This window comes from Tachypleus tridentatus, chromosome 13 (assembly GCF_004210375.1).
Source record: "Tachypleus tridentatus isolate NWPU-2018 chromosome 13, ASM421037v1, whole genome shotgun sequence".
Classification (NCBI taxonomy): Eukaryota; Metazoa; Arthropoda; class Merostomata; order Xiphosura; family Limulidae; genus Tachypleus; species Tachypleus tridentatus.
In genome coordinates this window covers 107,145,704-107,167,766 of record NC_134837.1, presented here as the reverse complement: position 1 = coordinate 107,167,766, position 22,063 = coordinate 107,145,704, and the positions used below count along the sequence as shown (strand labels likewise).

Genomic DNA, 22,063 nt, shown 5'->3' with positions numbered 1-22,063 from the left:
TTCGTGATCAGCAGCCACAAATCTATAATGAACACCCAACATTGTTCAAGAAGCAAAAACATTGTTGTGCAGTGTTATATAACACGCCTGAACAGTATAGATTAATGTTTCAAAACAAATAAAAACTACAGTAAATACAAAACTAAACAGCTTGCTTCACCGTTACAAGTATAAATAAAAATGAAGTGATGAAGAAATCAGAGAACTACATAACTCACGATAAATGATTTCTAGACACAAATACAGGTCTGTTTGAAAAGATTTTGTATGTAAAAATAGGATTATGCGTGTGTTTATGAGTTCTAAGTGGAACCGTATTGTGACCATAGGACTGAAAATGTAATCATACAGTAGCAAAGCTCAGTGTAAACAAACTTGATATTATTACGCCATGAAATGGACATGGCTTGTAAAAGGTATGTTAAATCAGAAAATTTCGGATAACAGGAAATATCTAATATACCATGAGTAAAGAAACATAGTGACGGGTATATTATCCAGGTATCAGGTTCAGTATAGATGGAATAACACAAACTTCTTACAGAGAGAGAAGCGGTTTATTCTGAACCAGCCTCCCAGTGGGACAAACACGGAACAACTTCACACACAGAATCATTGCCCGTATTGTTTTGATTAGAGAAAGATAGGCTTGAATCTAGTTCATAGGTTGCGTATTTCCAGTTATAGTCTTTTTTTTTCTTTTCTTGGTGTAAACAAATAAATGTTTAGAAAAAAGTTGGTTTATTTAAAAGCATAATAAATAACTAGTCAAAAAAGGGTATTTATAATTAATTTATGTTATTTGTAATTTAGTGCCTTTTTCTTTATGTCTGTCGAAAAGTATAAGATTGATAGCTTTTTTTATCATCATACTATTTTGAATACTATTAGATATAAATATATATATGTGTATTTTTATGTTTTCTTTATTCTTAACAGTTCCGTAACACGCCATTTATCTTGTAACTTCTTGCTATCCAATAAAAACGTAACTTGGTGTGACATATATTGTTTTGTTTGTTTTTTGAATATTGCGCAAAGCTATCTGAGCTAGCTCTCCCTAATTTAGCAGTGTAAGGCTAGAGGGAAGGCAGCTAGTCATCACCACCCACCGCCAACTCTTGGGCTACTCTTTTACCAACCAATAGTCGGATTGGCCATCACATTATAACGTACCCACGGCTGAAAGGGTGAGTATGTTTGGTGCGAACGGGATTCGAACCCACGACTCTCGGAGTACGAGTCGAACGCCTTAACACACTTGGCCATGCCAGGTTTATAAAATTACTATGATTAAGTGTATGTGCTTTCCTATAGCAAAACCACATAGGGCTATCTGCTGATACCATCGAGGGAAATCGAACCCCTGATTTCAGCGTTGTAAATCCGGAGACTTCCCGCTGTACTGGCGGGGGACTAACGTATATTTAAATAGTTGAGATTATTATTACAGTTATAAGTATACACGAGCATAGCCGTGTTGTTAAAGCTGATGCCTAGACCTTGATTATGAAGGTACTGAGAGGGCGGTCTTCTGGAGATTAAAATGCTCACCGTTGTTTTTTCCAAGCACTGAAGAAGATGATGATGCTGAAGTTGGAATATATCGCCTGGGGCGTCTTCAACCTCGTGTCCAGCTTCACGTGCAGCCAGTCTTTCCTCGGCCTCCTTCTTCTTGCTGATGAATGCTGCACCACTTGTCGCCTTGGCGATTCGGATTCTGGCCATCCTCGCTTTCTGAAAGTGGATAAAGCTATTACATATAATCTGGGATAACTTTTTGTCAGAGATGTATTATCATCTGTTTACTTTATCAAAAGTACACTTTCATTTTGAAGGTTGTGGCTTGAACTATGTATGATATTATATAGTCCTAGTTAAAATCAGGGCTTGTTTTTTTTAACAACTTATGTCGGAGTTTCTGAAAACACAGTTAATGAATTTTTACAGAAAGTAAAATAGAAGCGTGTTTGAAAGCTTCCACATGGTTAATGTTAACAACTAACTCCAAAATGGCTTTGGTTCTTACGGATCACTTGCCTCCAGCCCCATTCACTCTAGTTATGGTCGTGTTTACTAATAAGCCACTTGGCTCCAGCCCCATTCACTGTAGTTATGGTCGTGTTTACTAATAAACCACTTGCCTCCAGCCCCAGGCTAATTTTGATAAAGCATTCCATTTTATCCCCATTTAAAGTGTTTTTATTTTTTACATAACGTCTTAAAAGATTACTGTTATCTTTAGGGGTAAATTCCAAATAAGAATTTTATCAATCCTGGTGGTGAGGCCTTTTTTCACCACAGAACCAGAAGGAGGATAAGCTAATAACAAGCAATGAATATTTCATTTTTTGAATTTTCTGATGTTAATGAGAATTTCACTTAATAGCTATACATACAATTTTTTCTCATGGCTATGTGTGCCCATTTTTTTCTAGATTCAGAACCTGAACTTTAAAATATTTGTATTTATTTTGTGTTGTTACTATTTTACCTGATGCCGTTATATCTTTGAAACTACTTTTACATTAAGTTTTGGATTAATTCCATCATCGTTATGGAGAAGACGTTAAGACATTTCAACGTATTCGACTTGGGACTTATTATTCTCTCCTTTTAATTAACTTCTATTAATTTGATAATAAGCTAATAACAAGCAAGAATATTTCATTTTTTGAATGTTCTGATGTTAAGACTTTCTAACCATAGTCATTCATTAAGAAATATGTCGAGAATGCCACGTTTATCAAGCAATGACACTAAAAGTGAATTGAAACATCAGCTTGGTAATACAAAGATAACAAGTCGGCTCTTATTAATCTTTCGAAACAAAATTATTTAACCGTGTTACTTACTATACAGCCTTAAACTCACGTCATATCAAATTAATAAAGTTAATTAAAAGGAGAGAATAATAAGTCCCAAGTCGAATACTTTGAAATTTCTTAACGTCTTCTCCATAACGATGATGGAATTAATCCAAAACTTAATATAAAAGTAGTTTAAAAGATATAACGGTATCAGGTAAAATAGTAACAACACAAAATAAATACAAATATTTGAAAGTTCAAGTTCTGAATCCTGAGAAATATGGGCACACATAGCCACGGGAAAAAATTGTATGTATAGCTATTAAGTGAAATTCTCATATGAAATATCTGTAATTTTCACTTACTACATAATTAAGAACTGTTCCATTTTAAGCATGCAAAAATAGCATGTTATAGCTATTGTAAGAAACACTTGTTCATTAATATTTTCCCTCTGTTACAGGTAAATTACTATGATAACAGAGTCAAAATGAATTACTTCTGTTTAACTTAGGAGTATTGCTAAATTTAAGATAAGTGCTTGGTAATGAAGCAATTATAAAATAACTAAGTGTTATTTTTTTAAATTTTAATGAACTTCCAAAAAATAAAGACAAACGTAATAGAAATTGATAAAACGTCCACATAACGTTCATATGAACCTTACGGAATTATTATCTTCACCAACGAATATATGAACTGATATTAAGGAGTGAGATTTCAACTTTTCTCAGCTAACTTCTATTTCTTTTCCTGTCATAAGTTCTATTGCTGGATTGTTTTATCACGTGATTCGTGAAGTCTGGAATCTTGTCTGTAGTGTGTGTGACCATAATACATAACTACAACAATTGTATATCCAATATATAATTCAACAATAAACAGCACCCGTACACTTTTAATTTGCTGCCTTTAGATAAACATTTTGATGCTTTTGCTAATGAATGAAACTTAACGGATTTGAAGTTACAAGTTATAAAGTCTAAACATGGGTAGATTTTGAATTCAGAAGCGTTGTTACTGTTAGGACTTACCAGGAAAGAGAGCGAACCTCAACCAGACTTTTCGACTGAAAAATAAGACAAATGTGACCGTATGAATTGCAATTATATTTAGACGTAAATTTCAACAAATACCTTTTGAGCTTTTCGCTTATCTGCTCTTTGATTTTGGTGGTAGATTCGAGAAAAGTTCGAAACTATAACAGGAACCGGAAGTGCAATCACAAGTACTCCACTCAAGGAGCAGACACCACCTACAATCTTGCCCGTGATAGTGGCTGGAACCATGTCACCGTACCTATGTGAGAATAGAAAATAATTTATTTGTCTTTAAAGATAAATAAATGGTTCAATAATAATCAATATTTCTGTATATGTTTATGAGATTTTGAATACATTTTACGGTATGTTATTATAAAATAACTTAACGTTTAATTACACAAGTAATTTTAGTTGGCAACTGTTTTGCTCCCCAGTGACACAGCGGAATGTCTATGGACTCACACAGCTAGAAACTGGGTTTCGATACCCGTGGTGGGCAGAGCACAGATAGTCCATTATGTAGCTTTGTGCTTAATTCCAAAAACAAAGATACAATTGCTTTAAGTACTAATCTTTATTTTATCATGTTAACTAACAGTGTAAAATGTGTCATATTCTAAGGTTTGAAAGAACTAATTTGGCGACACTTTTTTTTTATAATTGAAAAACGTTGGTACGCAAATTCCCTTATTCCAAACTGAAACTCACATTCGTCGAACTCTGAATCATTGAACTTTGAGCATGATGTTGAGTAAAAGCGTTGAAAATATGTGATAATTTGTATTAGATTACTACAGTCTGAGCTGTAAAATAGAAAAACATATGACAGTTTGGATTACTACAGTCTGAGCTCTAAAATAGAAAAACATATGACAGTTTGGATTACTACAGTCTGAGCTGTAAAATAGAAAAACATGTGGTAGTTCCGATTACTACAGTCTGAGCTGTGAAGAACATGTGATAGTTTGGATTACTACAGTCTGAGCTATAAAATATAAAAATATGTGGTAGTTTGGATTACTAGAGTCTGAGCTGTAAAATAGAAAATATGTGGTGGTTTGAAATACTACAGTCTGAGCTGTAAAATAGAAAAATATGTGGTAGTTTGTATTACTGCAGTCTGAGCTGTAAAATAGAAAAACATGTGATAGTTTGTATTACTACAGTCTAAGCTGTAAAATAGAAAAACATGTGATACATTGTATTACTACAGTCTGAGCTGTGAAAAACATGTGATAGTTTGGATTACTACAATCTGAGCTATAAAATAGAAAACGTGAGGATTTGATTACTACAGTGAGCTGTAAAATAGAAAAACATGTGATAGTTTGTATTACTACAGTCTGAGCTGTAAAATATAAAAATATGCGGTAGTTTGGATTACTACAGTCTGAGCTGTAAAATAGAAAAATATGTGGTAGTTTGTATTACTGCAGTCTGAGCTGTAAAATAGAAAAACATGTGATAGTTTGTATTACTACAGTCTGAGCTGTAAAAACATGTGATAGTTTGTATTACTACAGTATGAGCCGTAAAATAGAAAAAGGAACAATTTGTAAACTATTACTACTGTTAATAACACAAATTGTTTTGGTTGCACGAAATGTCACACTGGGTCTTGATATTTGAAATTCCAGATTATTTACAACTGAATTACGAATATCTATTCTTACACAAAATCTAGAAAAACGTGTATTTTACAAAAAAATACTTTGGCAACACTTGTGTTTACGAATATTCGTTAATTAAAAATTAATTTCAAAATGGAAAATAAATTAATTTCCAAATTGTTAAAATATTCATCATTTTCTGTCCAATCAGGAACCAAACTTCACTATTTTAGAAACACTGGCTAAGGAAGTTTAGTTAGCCTTTTCTCTAGGACAACTTATTGCAGCTTTAAAACAGTTTTGTTGTTGTAACATCTGTACGGTTTGAACGGATATGTTCTTTAGCCTGATTTTCCCGAGCCACAGGTATCAACAGTTCTTTTCTAACCCTAACAGAATCTTTGTTTAAATTTGAATCAATATCCTTTGTTAAAACAGTTTCTCCAACTGGAAAACATTCAAGTACCTCAAAATGTGCTTTATTGTGACTACAAACATGTGTTCTAATACCTTGTTTATCTTAAGTTTTAATATGACTCTTAATCTTAAACATATTGGAAGTTTTTGTTTGAAGAGACACATAAGTTCAAATTTGATATTTTGCTTGATATATCTCTAGATCTATAAATTATTCGACCATAGCTAATTTGTCTTACGTTTTGAAGGAAATATTATCAACTTTTGTTTTTAAAAAACTCAAATAATACAGGATCAAATGTTCAAAGCCGCACGAGTTGAAAAAATATGTCACTACTTAAATGTGTTTTATTTCTGCGTGGCAGGCTGAACACATAAGGTATCAGGAGAATTGTTTCAGCTTGGTATAAGAACATACTAAGCCCTTGCCTCTGGTGTTTTAAACTGCACAAACTGCAGTTTTTGAACCACGTATGGCTGTTTTTGCTGTAGTCTCAAATAGTAGATCGATCTAAATGAAGTTTCTCTCTAGAGTGCCATCTGGTGAGAAGTTTTCAGAAAAGCCGATCTCTGACCATTTTAGTCTTATAAAGTTCAGGACTTCTGAATCTCATTTCCCCCATGGGAAGTTGGATCTCATTCAGATCTTGAAGAAAAGGCACACAGTTTAGGAACTTGGTTTGCTCTGATGTAGCATGAATTATTATTATATACTTTTCAAAATACATTAAACTTAGAACAGCTTAATGCTATCGCAGGCGTGAAATTTGGACAAAAGGTGGTGGGTGATCATGGAGAAAAAACCAGAAAGTATTTCAGTTAAAGATATCTGTTAGTAAAAATATTTAACTAAATGTTTTGGCATCAACAGTACAGTGTTTTTCTTTATTAACGTGATAAAATAAACAAACATAATCGACGACTTATAACAATATCACAATTTTTAGATTTAAAAATTTACAATTAGAATGAAATCAGAATTTGTAATTTATCGATGATAAGGTCATTTTATATAATAATATCAACCACTCTTTTAACTGCATTGTTATGCAAAAAAAATCCCAAAAATATCCTATTTTTCGCGAGAATGTTTTATATCTAAGTTAGAGCTAACGCTGTAATTCTTCACACCAGAAACAGTTAAACATAGTAACAATGTTATTATTACGATATAGTCTAAAAGATTCCAAGTTCGAGCTGGAATGCAACTGAACGCATTCTACAATTTCAATTATGAAGGGCTTATAGCTATAACGTTTCTTCAGCTAATTATTTAGATTGTTTTACTGAGTGATTCATCTTCAAAGATTAAGAATAACGCGTCTTCTATAAGTGAAGCAAGTCCAAAGTCAAACGTTGGTCATTAATCTGATAAGTAGATTTGTTATTTGCTTCTATATTCTTCTATCAAACTATTATGAAATTACATGGGACGGGGGTGTCCGGTAATGTTTGTTTGTTTTTTTTAATTTCGCGTAAAGCTACAGGAGAGCAGATAGGATCATCAGACTAATTGTTGAGAGCAGCTACTCCAAGTGCAACAGTCAAGAGGCTGGTTTTCCTCAAAAAGAACTATGATATATCAGCGATGTGCTGCTTAAAGACCCAAACCACACTTTCTGCTTACAGTTGACAGGTAATTTTGCTATCTGAGAGAGAGCCCCAAATCCTACATACAATGTATAGTTACTATTAAACAAAGCAGAACTTCACTCATTATATGTAGAATTAAATTTAACAAGCACGAAACATACGTCATCTTATTTACAAAAAAGGAAAATAAACATGTAAAATAACACCATAGAAATCTCTAGATGGAACTCTTTTTTTTTTTTTTTTTACAGGTTGTAACATTAGCAAAGTTCTTAGAGGTCATATTTGACTTGAAAGTAACATGGATATCATATACATATAGCATTAACACCAAAATCTGGAAAAGAGCGACTTACTTTAGAATCCTGACGGGCTTCAAACTAAGGAGTTTCACTTGAAAACATGTTTAAAATATGCAGATCATACATAAAACCAGTTACACTGCACAATATTTTTTTTTTTTTAAGTTTTGCTTCCTGAAAAGTTTTTGCTGATTGTGGCAGGTACCCGGTGGATATGCACAAATATAGTTTTGGTTTTGCTTCATCACGTAGGAACTTTGAGAAATAGACAGTTAACTGTTTACCGGTAATAACGTATTTGATTGCGTTTATGTTTCTAATACGCTATTAAGTTCAAAATAATTAAAAGTGTTTTGCTCCTGATTTTCGTTTGTATTCAATGTCCGGTGCATCACGTTGCAGCGTCCAACAGTAGTCAGCAAGCATTGACGGATTCCAGTTGCCCTGATATCGTTTTTCCATTGTAGCAATATCCTGGTGAAAACTGAAGATTTCGATGAAACGGGCAAATTTGGATGTGATTTTCGTGATCAGCAGCCACAAATCTATAATGAACACCCAACAGTGTTCAAGAAGCAAAAACATTGTTGTGCCTGAACAGTATAGATCAATGTTTCAAAAACAAATAAAAAACTACAGCAAATACAAAACTAAACAGCTTGCTTCACCGTTACAAGTATAAATAAAAATGAAGTGATGAAGAAATCAGAGAACTACATAACTCACGATAAATGATTTCTAGACACAAATACAGGTCTGTTTGAAAAAGATTTTGTATGTAAAAATAGGATTATGCGTGTGTTTATGAGTTCTAAGTGGACCATAGGACTGAAAATGCAATCATACAGTAGCAAAGCTCAGTGTAAACAAACTTGATATTATTACTCCATGAAATGGACATGGCTTGTAAAAGGTATATTAAATCAGAAAATTTCGGATAACACAAAATATCTAATATACCATGAGTAAAGAAACATAGTGACGGGTATATTATCCGTCAAAGCTACAGGAGAGCTATCTGCGCTAGTCCTCCATAATTTTGCAGTGTAAGACTACTAGTCATCACCACCCACTGCCAATTCTTGGCCTACTCTTTTACCAACGAATAATGCGATTGACCGTCACCTTATAACGCTCACACGGCTGAAAGGGCGAGCATGTTTGGTGTGATGGGGATTCAAATGCGAGACCTTCAAATTACAAGACGAGTGCCTTAACCACCTGGCCCGTCTGATAATGAAACCTATGAAGATGGCACTGTTATCCACATCTCCAACACTGCAGTAATACCAGCACTGGGCGGTATAGTGCTAAACTGTTAAAATAACACAGTCGCATGTACTTTTAATTTTAGGATTAGAGGTAAAATAAGAAATATAATTGCTATAAATCTGTCTAAACTTAAATTACAAGAAACTGAAAAACTTCAACCTCCATCTGACCTTGAAAACATGACAGAACCATAAAATATTTTGATATAATTTTGGACCTCATTCTTAGGATGATTTTATAATAGAATTGTGAACCCAGTTATTAACCTATTACTGTATCCTTATAAATACAACCATAACGTAATGACCGCACGTTTCTCGAATATCACTTTCTTCTAATACGGTCGGGCGTGGTCTAATTCTTAACGTGCCTGGATTGTGAATCTGCAGATATAGGGTTTGCTAACGTTGCCACAAATTTAATATCCATACTTTGGGGCGGGGATGTGATAGAAGAGCGAGTGTTAGATTTCATCACACTATTCTATGAGATAAGAGCACCCTAAAAGTCGGCGGTAGGTACTGTTAACAAGCTGCCTTCCTTATAGTTTATCAGTTTACAGCTAGAGATGATTATGCTTAGATAGTTTTTGTGCAAAATTCCGAAACAATCAAGTTTTAGTGCAATGTTTTACAACCACAGGTAGGGGAAATAGCTTCTGAGACAGTAATGCTAAGGCTCTTATAAAACGCAACGTCAGAAAGAAAAGGCTTAGCTTTGTTACTTGCAAGATATGTGTTGTTCGGTATAAACAACTCGTAACATGAAGAATACTGAAATGACTTCAGCATCACACCAATATAGAATATAATTCAATGCACAGGCGAAATAATTTGTTTTTTACTTGATTATTTGTTCTTAAGTACAAAGCTGCACAATGAACAACCTATGCTCTGCTCAGTGCTGGTATCGAAATTCAATTTTTGACGTCTTACAGCTAAGCCACTGGGGAGCGTGTTACGTAGAATTATATCTTCTACTAAACCCGAAGCAACTTAAGTATTGACCCTGGAAAACAAATATGAAAAACACTAGAAAGAAATAAGAGGAAAGTCCCTACATGAAGTATTGTGAAGCTCTTAAAGTTAATTTAAATCATAAATCCGATATTCACTACCTGGGGGTCTTCATCAGAGCTTGGATCTACATTTCACAGTAATTCTCTGCTATATCTCTCTTACGCTCAGTAACTATCTTCTATTCGAGTGCACGACAGAGAAACATTGTCTCTTTGTATACTTTTACATGTTAATTACTGCATGAAGTGTGTGCATACAAACTTTGAGGTCCACGAACATTTTCGAAGAGTGTATACAATATATACATATATATATTACACGAACCCTTGAATAAAATGATTCGTACATCCAAGCTTTATAATGCCATCCAATTACAGGGAATTTCAACCATTCAGATATTCATGTCATGTAAATGTTGAAAATAAACAACAAAAATTCAGGAGTTATACCTAAACACTTTCATACGTCAAGAAAAACCAACACATAAATCTTTATATGCAGAAGTACAAATTAAGGTTTGAAGTATGAAAAGCAGAACCGATCAATATCATACAATATTAAAACTACCACGTGTTCTTCGTAAAGAAAGTAATATCTCCTTAGAGTGTACTTATAAAACCTTATATACAAATGGAAGTTTTGCTTTTATATATATATATACATATTTTTTAATTATGTGCGTGCGTATATTGATTATTTTGGCTCTCCTTGTGGAAAATAGTCACGCCACAATGGAATATGTAATAGTATCAGAAATTAACCTAAAATGTTTGGTCAAATTACAAGTGCCTCCTTGATTATTAATATAATATGTATGTGTACGCGTGTATGAATGAACTGATATATATATATATATATAACAATTATTGATTATTTCAGTCACTGAACAACAATTATCTGCTTGTTTCATTTTAACACAACATAGTAATGAAAATAAATTATCTGGAGGGTAGAAAATGTTCTACCTGGAATAACATTATTCAATAGTATAGGAGTTCTATTAAAACAAGTGTTTTTGTTACTCATTAATCAATATAAATATCATCTCGATTATTGTTTATTTTTTGAATTTCGCACAAAGCTACACGAGGGCTATCTGCGCTAGCAGTCCTTAATTTAGCAGTGTAACACTAGAGTGAAGGCAGCTATCTGCGCTAGCCGTCCTTAATTTAGCAGTGTAAGACCTGAGGGAAGGCAGCTAGTCTCCACCACCCACCAACAAATATTGGGCTACTCTTTTACCATCGAATAGTGGAATTGACCGTCACATTATAACGCCTCCACAGCTGAGAGGGCAAGCATGTTTGGTGCGACGAGGATTCGAACTTGCTTATATCGATTATTAACGATTTATATGTTCAAACGCTGAAGGCATCAGTATTTTCTCTGCTTATAGGACACGCTAGATAATCTTCTTGCGCAGTATACATTGAGTTGCTATGGTACCAGTCTAACATGACAACGAATTTACCATTTTCCAAATATTACACGTTCAATTAAGTTAGACACGCTCAATATTGCAGGTCGCCAGTGAATCTACAGATTAACACACAGAGCACAGATTTCAAGTGCTGTAACATTGTACGTGTGAACTTGTATATTTGACAGGTTTGTGATTAATTAAAAGCCCCAGAAATTTATTCAATTAGATTTAATTTAGAAAATAATACAGTATTCATATTATAACATAACGAGTTCGTTACAACAGTCTGTATTTATTATACGTAGTGGTAGGCTAAGAAAATTCTCTGTAGCGTATTTTGGAACTCCGTATCACTTCTGTTTGTTTTGAGTTTCGCGCAATGCTACTCGAGGGTTATCTGAGCTAACCGTCCCTAATTTAGCGGTGTAGGACTAGAAGGAAGGCAGCTAGTTATCATCACCCACCGCCCACACTTGGACTACTCTTTTACGAACGAATAGTGGGATTGACTGTCAGGGTAATCATGTAGGTAATGTTTCGTGGAATTATCTTAAAGTTGGGAAACAACTAAGCTAGTACATTAACTAATAGTGTAGATTGAGGCACATTATTATTTATGATAAATTTATTTTATTGTCACTGAAATAATTCTGAAGAAGAAATACAGAAATGAATGTGCTTAGAAAATATATCTGATAGAAGCTGTAACGGATTTGCTGTTTTACATTTATTTTAATATCTACGTTTGTTTCAGTTTAATATATATTTAGAAATGCATATGATGTATATTATTAAATGTGTATCACGAAAGTCCCGTCTGTTATCTAAATTTGTGAAAGATTCTCGAGCGTAGGAATCAAGAATGCACGATTATGTAAAATATTTGTGATTGCCACCTGAATTTTAGAGAATCTTACCTCATGAGTATAAAAGATAGCTATCGCAACACGCGGCTAAACAGTTTCATATTGTTGGTCAGTATACTATCACCTTGATATAATTGTGATAAACGCTTATTATTTGGAAAACTACCTATATCTGACTAGGAACGTTTATAGATTTTTAACATTACAATTGTTCAACATCAGTGAATTAACATTGGATGTTTGTATTTCTACGAGAACATTAAATATATTCGTTGGTGCAAAACTTGCGCGAGCTCAGTGAGGCAGCTAGCTAACGTCTCGGCAATAAAGTGTAACTGTGTATCAATATAGAATCAATTCGCTCTCTGTGAACCGTGGATAAAAGGTTCAGTTCCAGATCAGAATTGTTTGTAATTTTGTAAAACTGTTGTGTATGTTTGTAATAACTATTTGTAAAAACCGTTATTATAAATTATATTGTTGTTTGTACATTAAAATATATTTGTGTTAAAAAAGAGAAGTGTGTGTATCAATGTTACCGAGGAATATTATAAACTTGATTGAAATTAGCATCACATTAACTTCTAAATTAAAATTAAAATTTCTGGCAGTTTGAAATCGTAATATGTAATACACGTAACATAATAATTAACAAAGCGTATATAATGGTGTTTAAAAATGATACACAGACTTGAGTATAAATAGTTTTTGCCATAAGACAGACTAATCGAAATTTTGAATGCGGAATTTAATCAAACTAATAAAACAGTTTACAGTGTTTAAAGATTCGTATAAATGCATCCTTCTAGATAACAATGTCTTTAAAAAAAAAGACATAACTAACGACACTGAATCAGCCATATGCTGTATTAAGTACTGTTATCTTGTCATAAAGCATTTGTATTAAGTCTATTAGGATTTTAAAGAATTTGAAGAGTATGTAATAATAATAATATTCCAACCACACTATATTTGTCACATGCATTGCTGACGACGCGTTTTGCTCAATCCAGAACTCTTCAGGCCGACTGGAATACAACAAGCCTACGATGTGCTATAAACAAGACAAGTTTTATCACGATGCCCTTTACGGTGGAATTACTCTTAAGGACTATTCTCAAAATACACGGTCGTGGTAAAATGGATTGTATGGGCGTGGTTGACACCCTAAATTGTTACAACACAGTTAACCTCTGTAGGTAACAGTGTTAATACTATTTCCCATATTGATTTCTTATACAGGATTTTAACTTATAGGCGTATGAGAAATGTGACACTTAAGTCTCTGTGGTCCATCTGTTGCTTTTTTGTGTTGTCGCTAAATTCATTGGATGTTAAGCAGTGTTATTGGAAATAATGATTCTGTCCAGATTAGCAAAGTGTTTTGATTTTGTTTTGTGAAACTTATGCTGTTTTAAAACTTACATTTTGAAAGATATAATATCATGCTTTAATATCTTCTAGTAATTAATTTTTATCGCTATGTATATGCTTTACCCAAATTTTAAGGAAAAATATCACTGGTTGGCAGGAATAGCCTCAGAAGCTTAACGTCATAACCTTCCCGCTCACTTGCAAAAAACAAACAAATAACATAAAAATAAGATATACAAACATCAAAGTTGAAGAAATATTTGTTTGTTTTTAAATAAAGTAAATAACAATATTTCAGTATGATATACAGACACGAGTATGAATAACAGTGCTTTCAGAACAATAAGGTTATTTATAAATGAACATCAGGTCTTACAAAACAAGACACCAAGTTAACTTTAGATAATTGTGTTTACAGAAAAGAAATTTTGAATTCAGTATCTTAACAGTATTTGTCAAATAATAGGTATATAAAGGAAACAATACTGTTTACAGAATCCTATCCAGAAATAACTATAGGAAAAAAAAACCTTACCAAACCTTATACTGCAGTAAGTGTAGATAGTTGTGAATGAAGGGAAATATGCTTAGATTATGATAAGTAAGAGTACTTACTAAACAATAAACTGGACATGATGTAGAATACGATATTTAAGAAATTATATACAGTGTTCACAAAATATACAAAACCAAGTATTCGCAAAATATCTTCCAGACCGATGTACTTAGTGAACTTTGCGTACGTGAGATACATGGAGAGACTGAGGTACGTGAGAGGAACTGGGACTTGGGAGTGAAAGGACTATAAATGTTGACAGTTTTATGCGTTTGGAAAGAGAGTTAGAAGTCAACGCTGACGACGACGTAAGAGGGCGGTTAACACTAGAATGAGTAGTGTTTAATAAGTTTAGAAACATACTGTGGAAGCCGAAACCAAATTGTGTAATAATGCAGTAATTGCCAGTGCCAATGTCTGTTTGTAGTTAAGAACAAAGTTACACAATGAGCTATCGGTGCTTTGCCCTCTACGAGTTTCAAAACCTAGTTTCTAGTAATATAAGTCTACAGACATACCGCTGAGCCACTGGAAGTCCAATGACGCTATATATATCATACTGGGTATAGATTACAGTGCTTTAGAAATAATAAAGTATGAATAATTTTAGTTAAAAATCTTACTGAATGTGTCTAACTATCCTAACGAAGTGATATAATGAAATGGTGTAGACAAGAATGCTTACAAGACGATATTTAAAAATACGCAGTTAATAAATATTGCGAAACGATACATTAAACTAAGTGTAAATAAACAAACATATTTACGAAAAAAAATACTATATTCTATATATATAAATTCGGTATAGATATCTATGCTTAGAGTGTAATATATCAAATTATTCTTAGATATCAGTCCGTAGGAAACGATGTACAAAACTAAGTGTTGTTGATAATTAGGTTGAGTGTATTATATTAAAACGGATTTGGAGACTTAACGTGTAAGTACAGTCAATGTGTTCACGTCAATAATGCTCTATCTGAGGACTGTGCGTCTTGGACATAGCCCTTCAGTGTTACGAAAAAGGCTCCAACACAAGGCTGACGAGTTCAAAGTGCAACCATTGTTCTTGGTTGCTCTTCATAAGACATCCATAAACACGATGACTTTGGCGATTTAATGAGTATATCTTTAGAATGTTATAGTATGAATATTCGTTTAGTTTTTTAAGCGCTTAAGGAAGAGATTCGTACTGTTTTTTCAGAAAAAAAGTCCCCTTATATTATGTTACATGTTGTTGTGTAGAACATGTGAATGGCTTTTCCCCTTAACTTATGTGTTCATGAATCGTTACTTGAAGCACCTTTCTTATTATTATCAAAAATGGGGTACATCTTGTTCGAGGTCTCTCTTTTTTTAATGTTCTTGGTGCTTTTAGTTGATTGATTGGTTTGAATTAAGTACAAAGCCTCGCATTGGACCATCTGTGCTTTGCCTGCCACGAGCATCGAAAACCGGGTTTTCTAGTGATTCAAATCCGCAGACATTCTGCTGTGCCACTGGGAGAGAGGCGGCGCTTTAAGCTAATTCACATTCTTTTGTTCACCAATGCATTAAACACAAGTAATCTAATCACGTTAGAAATTCTAAATTTTTGATCTAAATACATCTTCATCAGCTTGGTTTTGGTTTGTTTTGAATTTCGCGCAAAGCTACACAAGGATTATCTCTGCTAGCCATCCCTAATTTATCAGCGAAAAACTAGAGGGAATGCAACTAATCATCACCATTCACTGCCAACTGGGTTACTCTTTTACCAGTGAATAGTGAGATTGACCGTAACATTATAACCACCCATACACACGGATTAAGTGCTCTCTAACTACACGGCCTTGCCGGGCTATTACTTGCGAGCTGCGTGCGTGATAATGTTTCACCATAAAGAGCTTTTCCTTATTCATCTAAAAAAATTTCAAACTTTCAGTGGCATTACATAACTTACGAAACGGCAAACAATGAATAAATGTAGTTCTGATACATTCTGTTCCACCACGACTTTATTTCGGCTTTGATCGTTACGGGACTCAATTATTTACATATCAGAGGTCGTTTTTATATAATGTATTCAGCTCTACGTAGTACGTACAAAATGATATGATATATCAATCTTACTGTAAGTGATAGTTTTCACGATATATCAATTTCATGTGGAAAACAGTGCTTACGAAACGATTAAGCAAAGTGGATGTTGATAACAATGCTTACAACACCATATAATGATATCAGAGCTGGCAAAAAACGATTTGCCAAAATAAGTGTAAATACCAATGCTCACAAACCCTTCTGCTAAGCTTAACGTGGATAGTTGCTCTTACCAAATGATATATCATATTCATTATGGATAAGAGTGCTTACAAACGATTTACCAAACTAGATTTAGAAGATACTGCTTAAAAACACAATTTATCAAAACGGTTGTGGATAATACTTCTAACAAAACTATCTACCAATCCAATTATAAATAACATATTTTCCATATAACTCCCGTGCAGGCATTGATGTTTAGTGCTTATGAAACGGTATGTCGTATCGAATTTACAAAAAAATGTTTTTTGCAACAACGTGCATGTCTGAAACTGCATAGTAATGCTTTGGAAATTATGCCAAACTTAGAGTACATGACTGCACTACAGATAATATATATTGCATTTATTATAGATTACAGTTCTTGCAAAACGACATATCAAGTTGAATATAGATTACAGTGCTTATGAAACTTTATACTAAACTAAATGTAACAAACGGTGTTGATGAAACGATTTGCTGAACTTATATGTAAGTAACAGTGTATAAAATTATGTGTATTCACCATTTAGTTGAAGTCTGAGAGAACAAAACATAGGTAGTCATAAACCTACATTAATCACAACTTTACCAGGCTAAAGTTACATATTGCACTAATCATTCCATATAGCTTTTATATGCTATGGTTATACTTTGGAAGTCTTACCCAAGTGAAGGGGTGGTACAGAGGTTTGTACAAGTTAGTATGAGGTGTGAGTTAATATCCCTTGGACTGTGTATAATAGAGTGATCACTGATGTGAGTAAGCTAGAATTGTGTAATAACAATACACTAGAACTTTGGTTTGACTTGACAGTATAGTATAAATACAACCCACTCTGTCTTCGTTGCGTAAAGAAATATTTTGTTTTTCTCGTAGTTCCAACAATCAGGGAAATTCAGAAGCTGTTCAGTTTTTCGGTGAAACCTCACTAAGTTGCTTGTATAAGGAATAAAGGTTACTTTTCATCTTTTGCACACGTTTTTAGCCTTTTCTTTGCTGTTCGTGCTCACAACACTCTTTCCATAAAACATCTTTTCATTACTTATGTTATTGTGATACTTAGCGCTTATCCATTGGTTTAAGTCTTTACCAGCAAATGCTACAGAAACACTAAACTGAATGAGTTATACTGAACTAGGAATCGGGCAGCAAAAATTAAATGCCAAGTTGAGTCCACTAACAGGGTTGTTGGCCTGTGAAACGAATTGCCTTCAGATGTTGTTTTTGTTGTTTTTTATGGTTGTAAAGTAACTTAGTTTATTATTGCTGCATGACTGATAAGGGCTAGCGTTGAAAGTGTTTTTTTATTCAATATTTTTAGTGTAGTTTAAAGGATGGGACAGCCTAGATGGAACAATAAATTCAATCTTGTCCATAAACATTATGTCATGCTATGTTAATTCACTTTATCATCAAATCTTAAAGACGGGGCCTGGTCTAATAATTAACGTGTCAGGCTGCGTATCGTACAGTCCAACGTTCAAGATCTGACATTGCCAAATATTATTCGCGATTTAATCTGCGAGCGTATTATAAGAGTGACAATTAATCTATTATGCTGTTTACAAAGTCCTTCTGATGTCTGGTTTCCGGTTAGTATTTCAAAATTAAGAACGGCTAAATTTGAGTTCTAAAGGTCTTTCATCTGGTCCTTTAACCCACCTATAGATAAAATACTATTCAGAATGAACTTACAAATTTTATTTATTATTTATACATTATTATCTCAGAAAATTATAATTTTAATCTTGGAACTTAGCGAGAAGCCAATAAAAGTTCAATTAACCAATAACAACATCACGATTTTATTTAAAATGTCACAGAACAAACTCGCGAAAGTTAGGAAAAACAACAACTCCGAATTAAAATTTTCAATGTAAGAAGAATTTGATTATCAAACTAATAATAAGTTTGGTTTGTTTTGAATTTCGCGCAAAGCTACTCGAGGGAAAACTGTGCTAGTCATCCTTAATTTAGCAGTGTAAGACTAGAGGGAAGGCAGCTAGTCATCACCATCCACTGCCAACTCTTGGGCTACTCTTTTACCAACGAATAGTGGGATTAACAGTCACATTATAACGCCCCCAACGCTAAAAGGGCGAGCATGTTTGGTGCGACGAGGATTCGAACCCGCGACCCTCGGATTACAGAGTCGAACGCCTTAACTCACCTGGCCATGGTGGCTCTAATAGTTTTCAAAAGAGACACAAAACTCGATCGCTTCAAATAGTTCACTATTCTTTGTCATTCTTCCGAAGAAGAATAATGAACTATTCGAAAGCGCGCGAGTTTTAAGTCTCGTTTGTAAACCATTACATTTTTTTATTTGTGATCTTAATATCTTAATTTGTGTGTTAACATCTTAATTAGAAATTTCAAATTTATATTCCCTTTATCAACCCTCGGAAATTTTATAAACATAATGTCATACTTAGGCTGATAACATACCGTATAATACGGAATTAACAATTTATTTTAGATACAAAACGTACAGTGACCACGTAAAATAAGCGAAGTCCTGCACTTTCAAAATTACAAAAATTATACTGAAAATGAAACAACTGAAGCACAGAAAAGATTGCAACTGGATATATATGCATAACGTGGTTCAGGTTATTTCACATTAAAAAGGAGAAAAAAGAAGTTTTTTTTTAATCTTCAATTACGTATAATTGAACACAATTTAGAAAAAATTACCAAATTACTGAGTAGTAGGAAAAAAAAAAGACGAAAGCAACCGAGAATTATACTTCACAATGGAGCGTATGTATATCATATTTACATTCACATAGAGCTTACACAAGTTCAATTAATGATTGTAGTTTTTCTGAAAAGAAAAAAACGTGAAGAAATCGTCTGTTTTGAGCGATTTAAAGGCTTAATTGAGAACACAAAACACTGTATGCTGGCTATATTTTCTCTGTGCGTGTTTGCTACACTGTATTATTTCTCTTTCTTGGCTCTATTTTTTCCCTTCATGTTTCAAATCACTGGGAAATTTCTAAGATCGTTTCAATTTAAGACAAGCACGAATACACTGTCTACTGTTAAACGTGGTGTGTTTACTGATGTTTTTGTTTTGTTGTTGTTAAGCGCAAAGCTTGTTTGTTTTTTTGAATTTCGCGCAAAGATACACGAGGGTTATCTGCGCTAGCCGTCCTTCAATAGGTATTTAAGTGAGTAGGTTGTTAGCCCACTGCACCGAGCCGTCCCTAATTTAGTAGTGTAAGACTAGAGGGAAGGCAGCTAGTCTTCACCATCCACCGCCAACTCTTGGGCTACTCTTTTACCAACGAATAGTGCTATTGACCGTTACATTATAACGCCCCCACAGCTGAAAGATCGAGCATGTTTGGTGTGACGGGGATACGAACCCACAACTCTCAGATTAGGAGTCGAGTATTTTAACTACCTGGTTATGCTGGACCTTAAACGCAAAGCTACACAATGAACTATCTATTTGAGACTGGCATGGCTTGGAGCTTAAGGCGCTCGACTAAGAGCTACGAGTTCAAACATGACTGTCCTTTCAGTCATGAGGGGGTTATAATGTGACGATCAATCCCGCTATTCTTTAATGAAAAAAAAGAGTTCCCCAAAAGTTGGTGACGGGTGGTGTTGAATAGTTGTCTTCCTCTTAGTCTGTTTCTGATAAATTATGGATAACTAACGCAGATAGCCCGCATGTAGCTTTGCACGACATTTCAAACAAACTAAACTATTTGTGTTGTGCCAGCCGGTGGTAGCAAAATACATTTTTAAGTGTTATAAGCTCTCGAAATTACAACCGAGCCACCGAGAGACATTCTGTGATGTGTCCCAGGCTTTTTACAAATTAATATTTATTATTTTATAAAAGAAAATCTCCAAAAATTTGGAAAACACTAAAGAATTACCTTCTAAAACAATACTCAAAAAGTGGATTATTGTTCGTTCGTTAAAATATTAGAAACTATTGTTTATGTTAGTTAAAAATAAAAAATATGTGTGCTGAAAATGGCCTAGTGATAAAACGCTCAAAATGAGAATACGAGGTTTCGTGTTCTGCGTCGTGTTCCACACAGAGATACATACACACATAGAAACACAAAACCCGCTGCTCTCTTTGAGGCTGTGAGTGTGTTATCAAAGTAACGCTCAAATCCCAACTTTCGAACAGATTAGCCCAAGAATTAGCAGTGGTTGTCGTTGGCTAGTTATTTTCCATATAGTAAGTTTCTTCAAAATTAAAAAAAAGGCGAGAGCAAATGACCATTGTGTAGCTTTTAGTAAATATCTGGAAAAATACTTCTGAGGTTTATAACAGAGCAAAACTGGAATAAAACAAAATAAATGCTGACATTCTAACTCAGAATCTCGAGCGTGATGCTTCCTAGGTTTTTAGTGATTACAACTTTAATGCACATTAATACATATAGGTTTTTACATTAAAGTCTCTTGCCAACTTTCTTTTATTTCTTTCTATTAATACATATTAATAGATATTATACACATACACATAAGCACTCAGACAAAATTTATATGAGTTAAAATTACATGTAATTTTAGACTGACTATATTTCAAACTGGAGACAAAATAATCTTACGATTTCTTCGAATTGCAATTCGAACCTTTGAAAAACAATTCTTGATGACGAGAAACCCATATGAAATAAAAATGTATCTCAGAACGACTGGTACGGGTATTAACACTTTTATTAATGAGGAGAGAACAACGTTTCGGCCTTTCTAGGTTATCTTCAGGTTAACAAAGTTTGTAAGTGATCGAGATACACTTTGAAAAACAACATCAACGCAAACCTATTCTTTTTTTTGTATTATAAGACCCCAGATATAGAGAATTTCATTGCGAAAGATATAAGATGGTGTTTATGAAAACATGCCAATTCGTTGTTTGTTTGAGTGTATTCGACGAGGGATGACAGAAGTGGGAAATCTGTGACCTGTAAAGAAAACAAATTTTTTTGCTCAATTTTTCTTTCTTTAGGAAGTAATGTTTGTTATTGATTGTTTTCATTGTCCTTATGCTATTTAATATAACAGGTGATGCACCCAAACATTATATTCTCCTTTTCGTAAGTAGATTTCTCTCAAAGTGTTTAATGTGGTTAAGAGTTTAAATCTATATCTCTATCAAATTAAAACCTTGGCCAAATTTAATGATTGGGTGAAAGGTATTTATTGTTGTGCATTTTTATTATAGCAAACCCACATCGGGCTAGCTCCTGGGACCACCGAGGGGAATCGTACCCCTGATTTTAGGGTTGTAAATCCATAGACTTACCGCTGTACTAGCGAGGGGGGCGCTGTTAGTGTACCTAATTTGGAGCTAAAGATGCAGCCAATCTACATCAACTCTGAAGTAAGCAAAAAAACCTTGCCTGAGTTTAGCGAGTGTAAATATTAATAATGTTTTTGAAGGGACAGATCTTATTTGAATTTAGTGACTCAATAGAAGGAGATGATCTGGTTTACGTTTATTGAGGTACTT

At 33.8% G+C, this 22,063-nt stretch overlaps 1 protein-coding gene across 3 annotated transcripts in view; it reads right to left on the bottom strand.

Annotated features, from left to right (window-relative positions):
• The window catches only part of LOC143240600 (potassium voltage-gated channel protein Shal-like), a 116,134-nt gene that overhangs the window by 21,479 nt on the left and 72,592 nt on the right, over positions 1–22,063 (bottom strand). For all 3 annotated transcript variants that reach the window (XM_076483310.1, XM_076483309.1, XM_076483311.1), the window contains exons 2-3: positions 3,947–4,109; positions 1,555–1,737 (exon numbers count right to left, since the gene is read on the bottom strand). In XM_076483310.1, the coding sequence (XP_076339425.1) occupies positions 1,555–1,737; positions 3,947–4,109 (346 nt within the window). The remainder of the gene's footprint in view (positions 1–1,554; positions 1,738–3,946; positions 4,110–22,063) is intronic.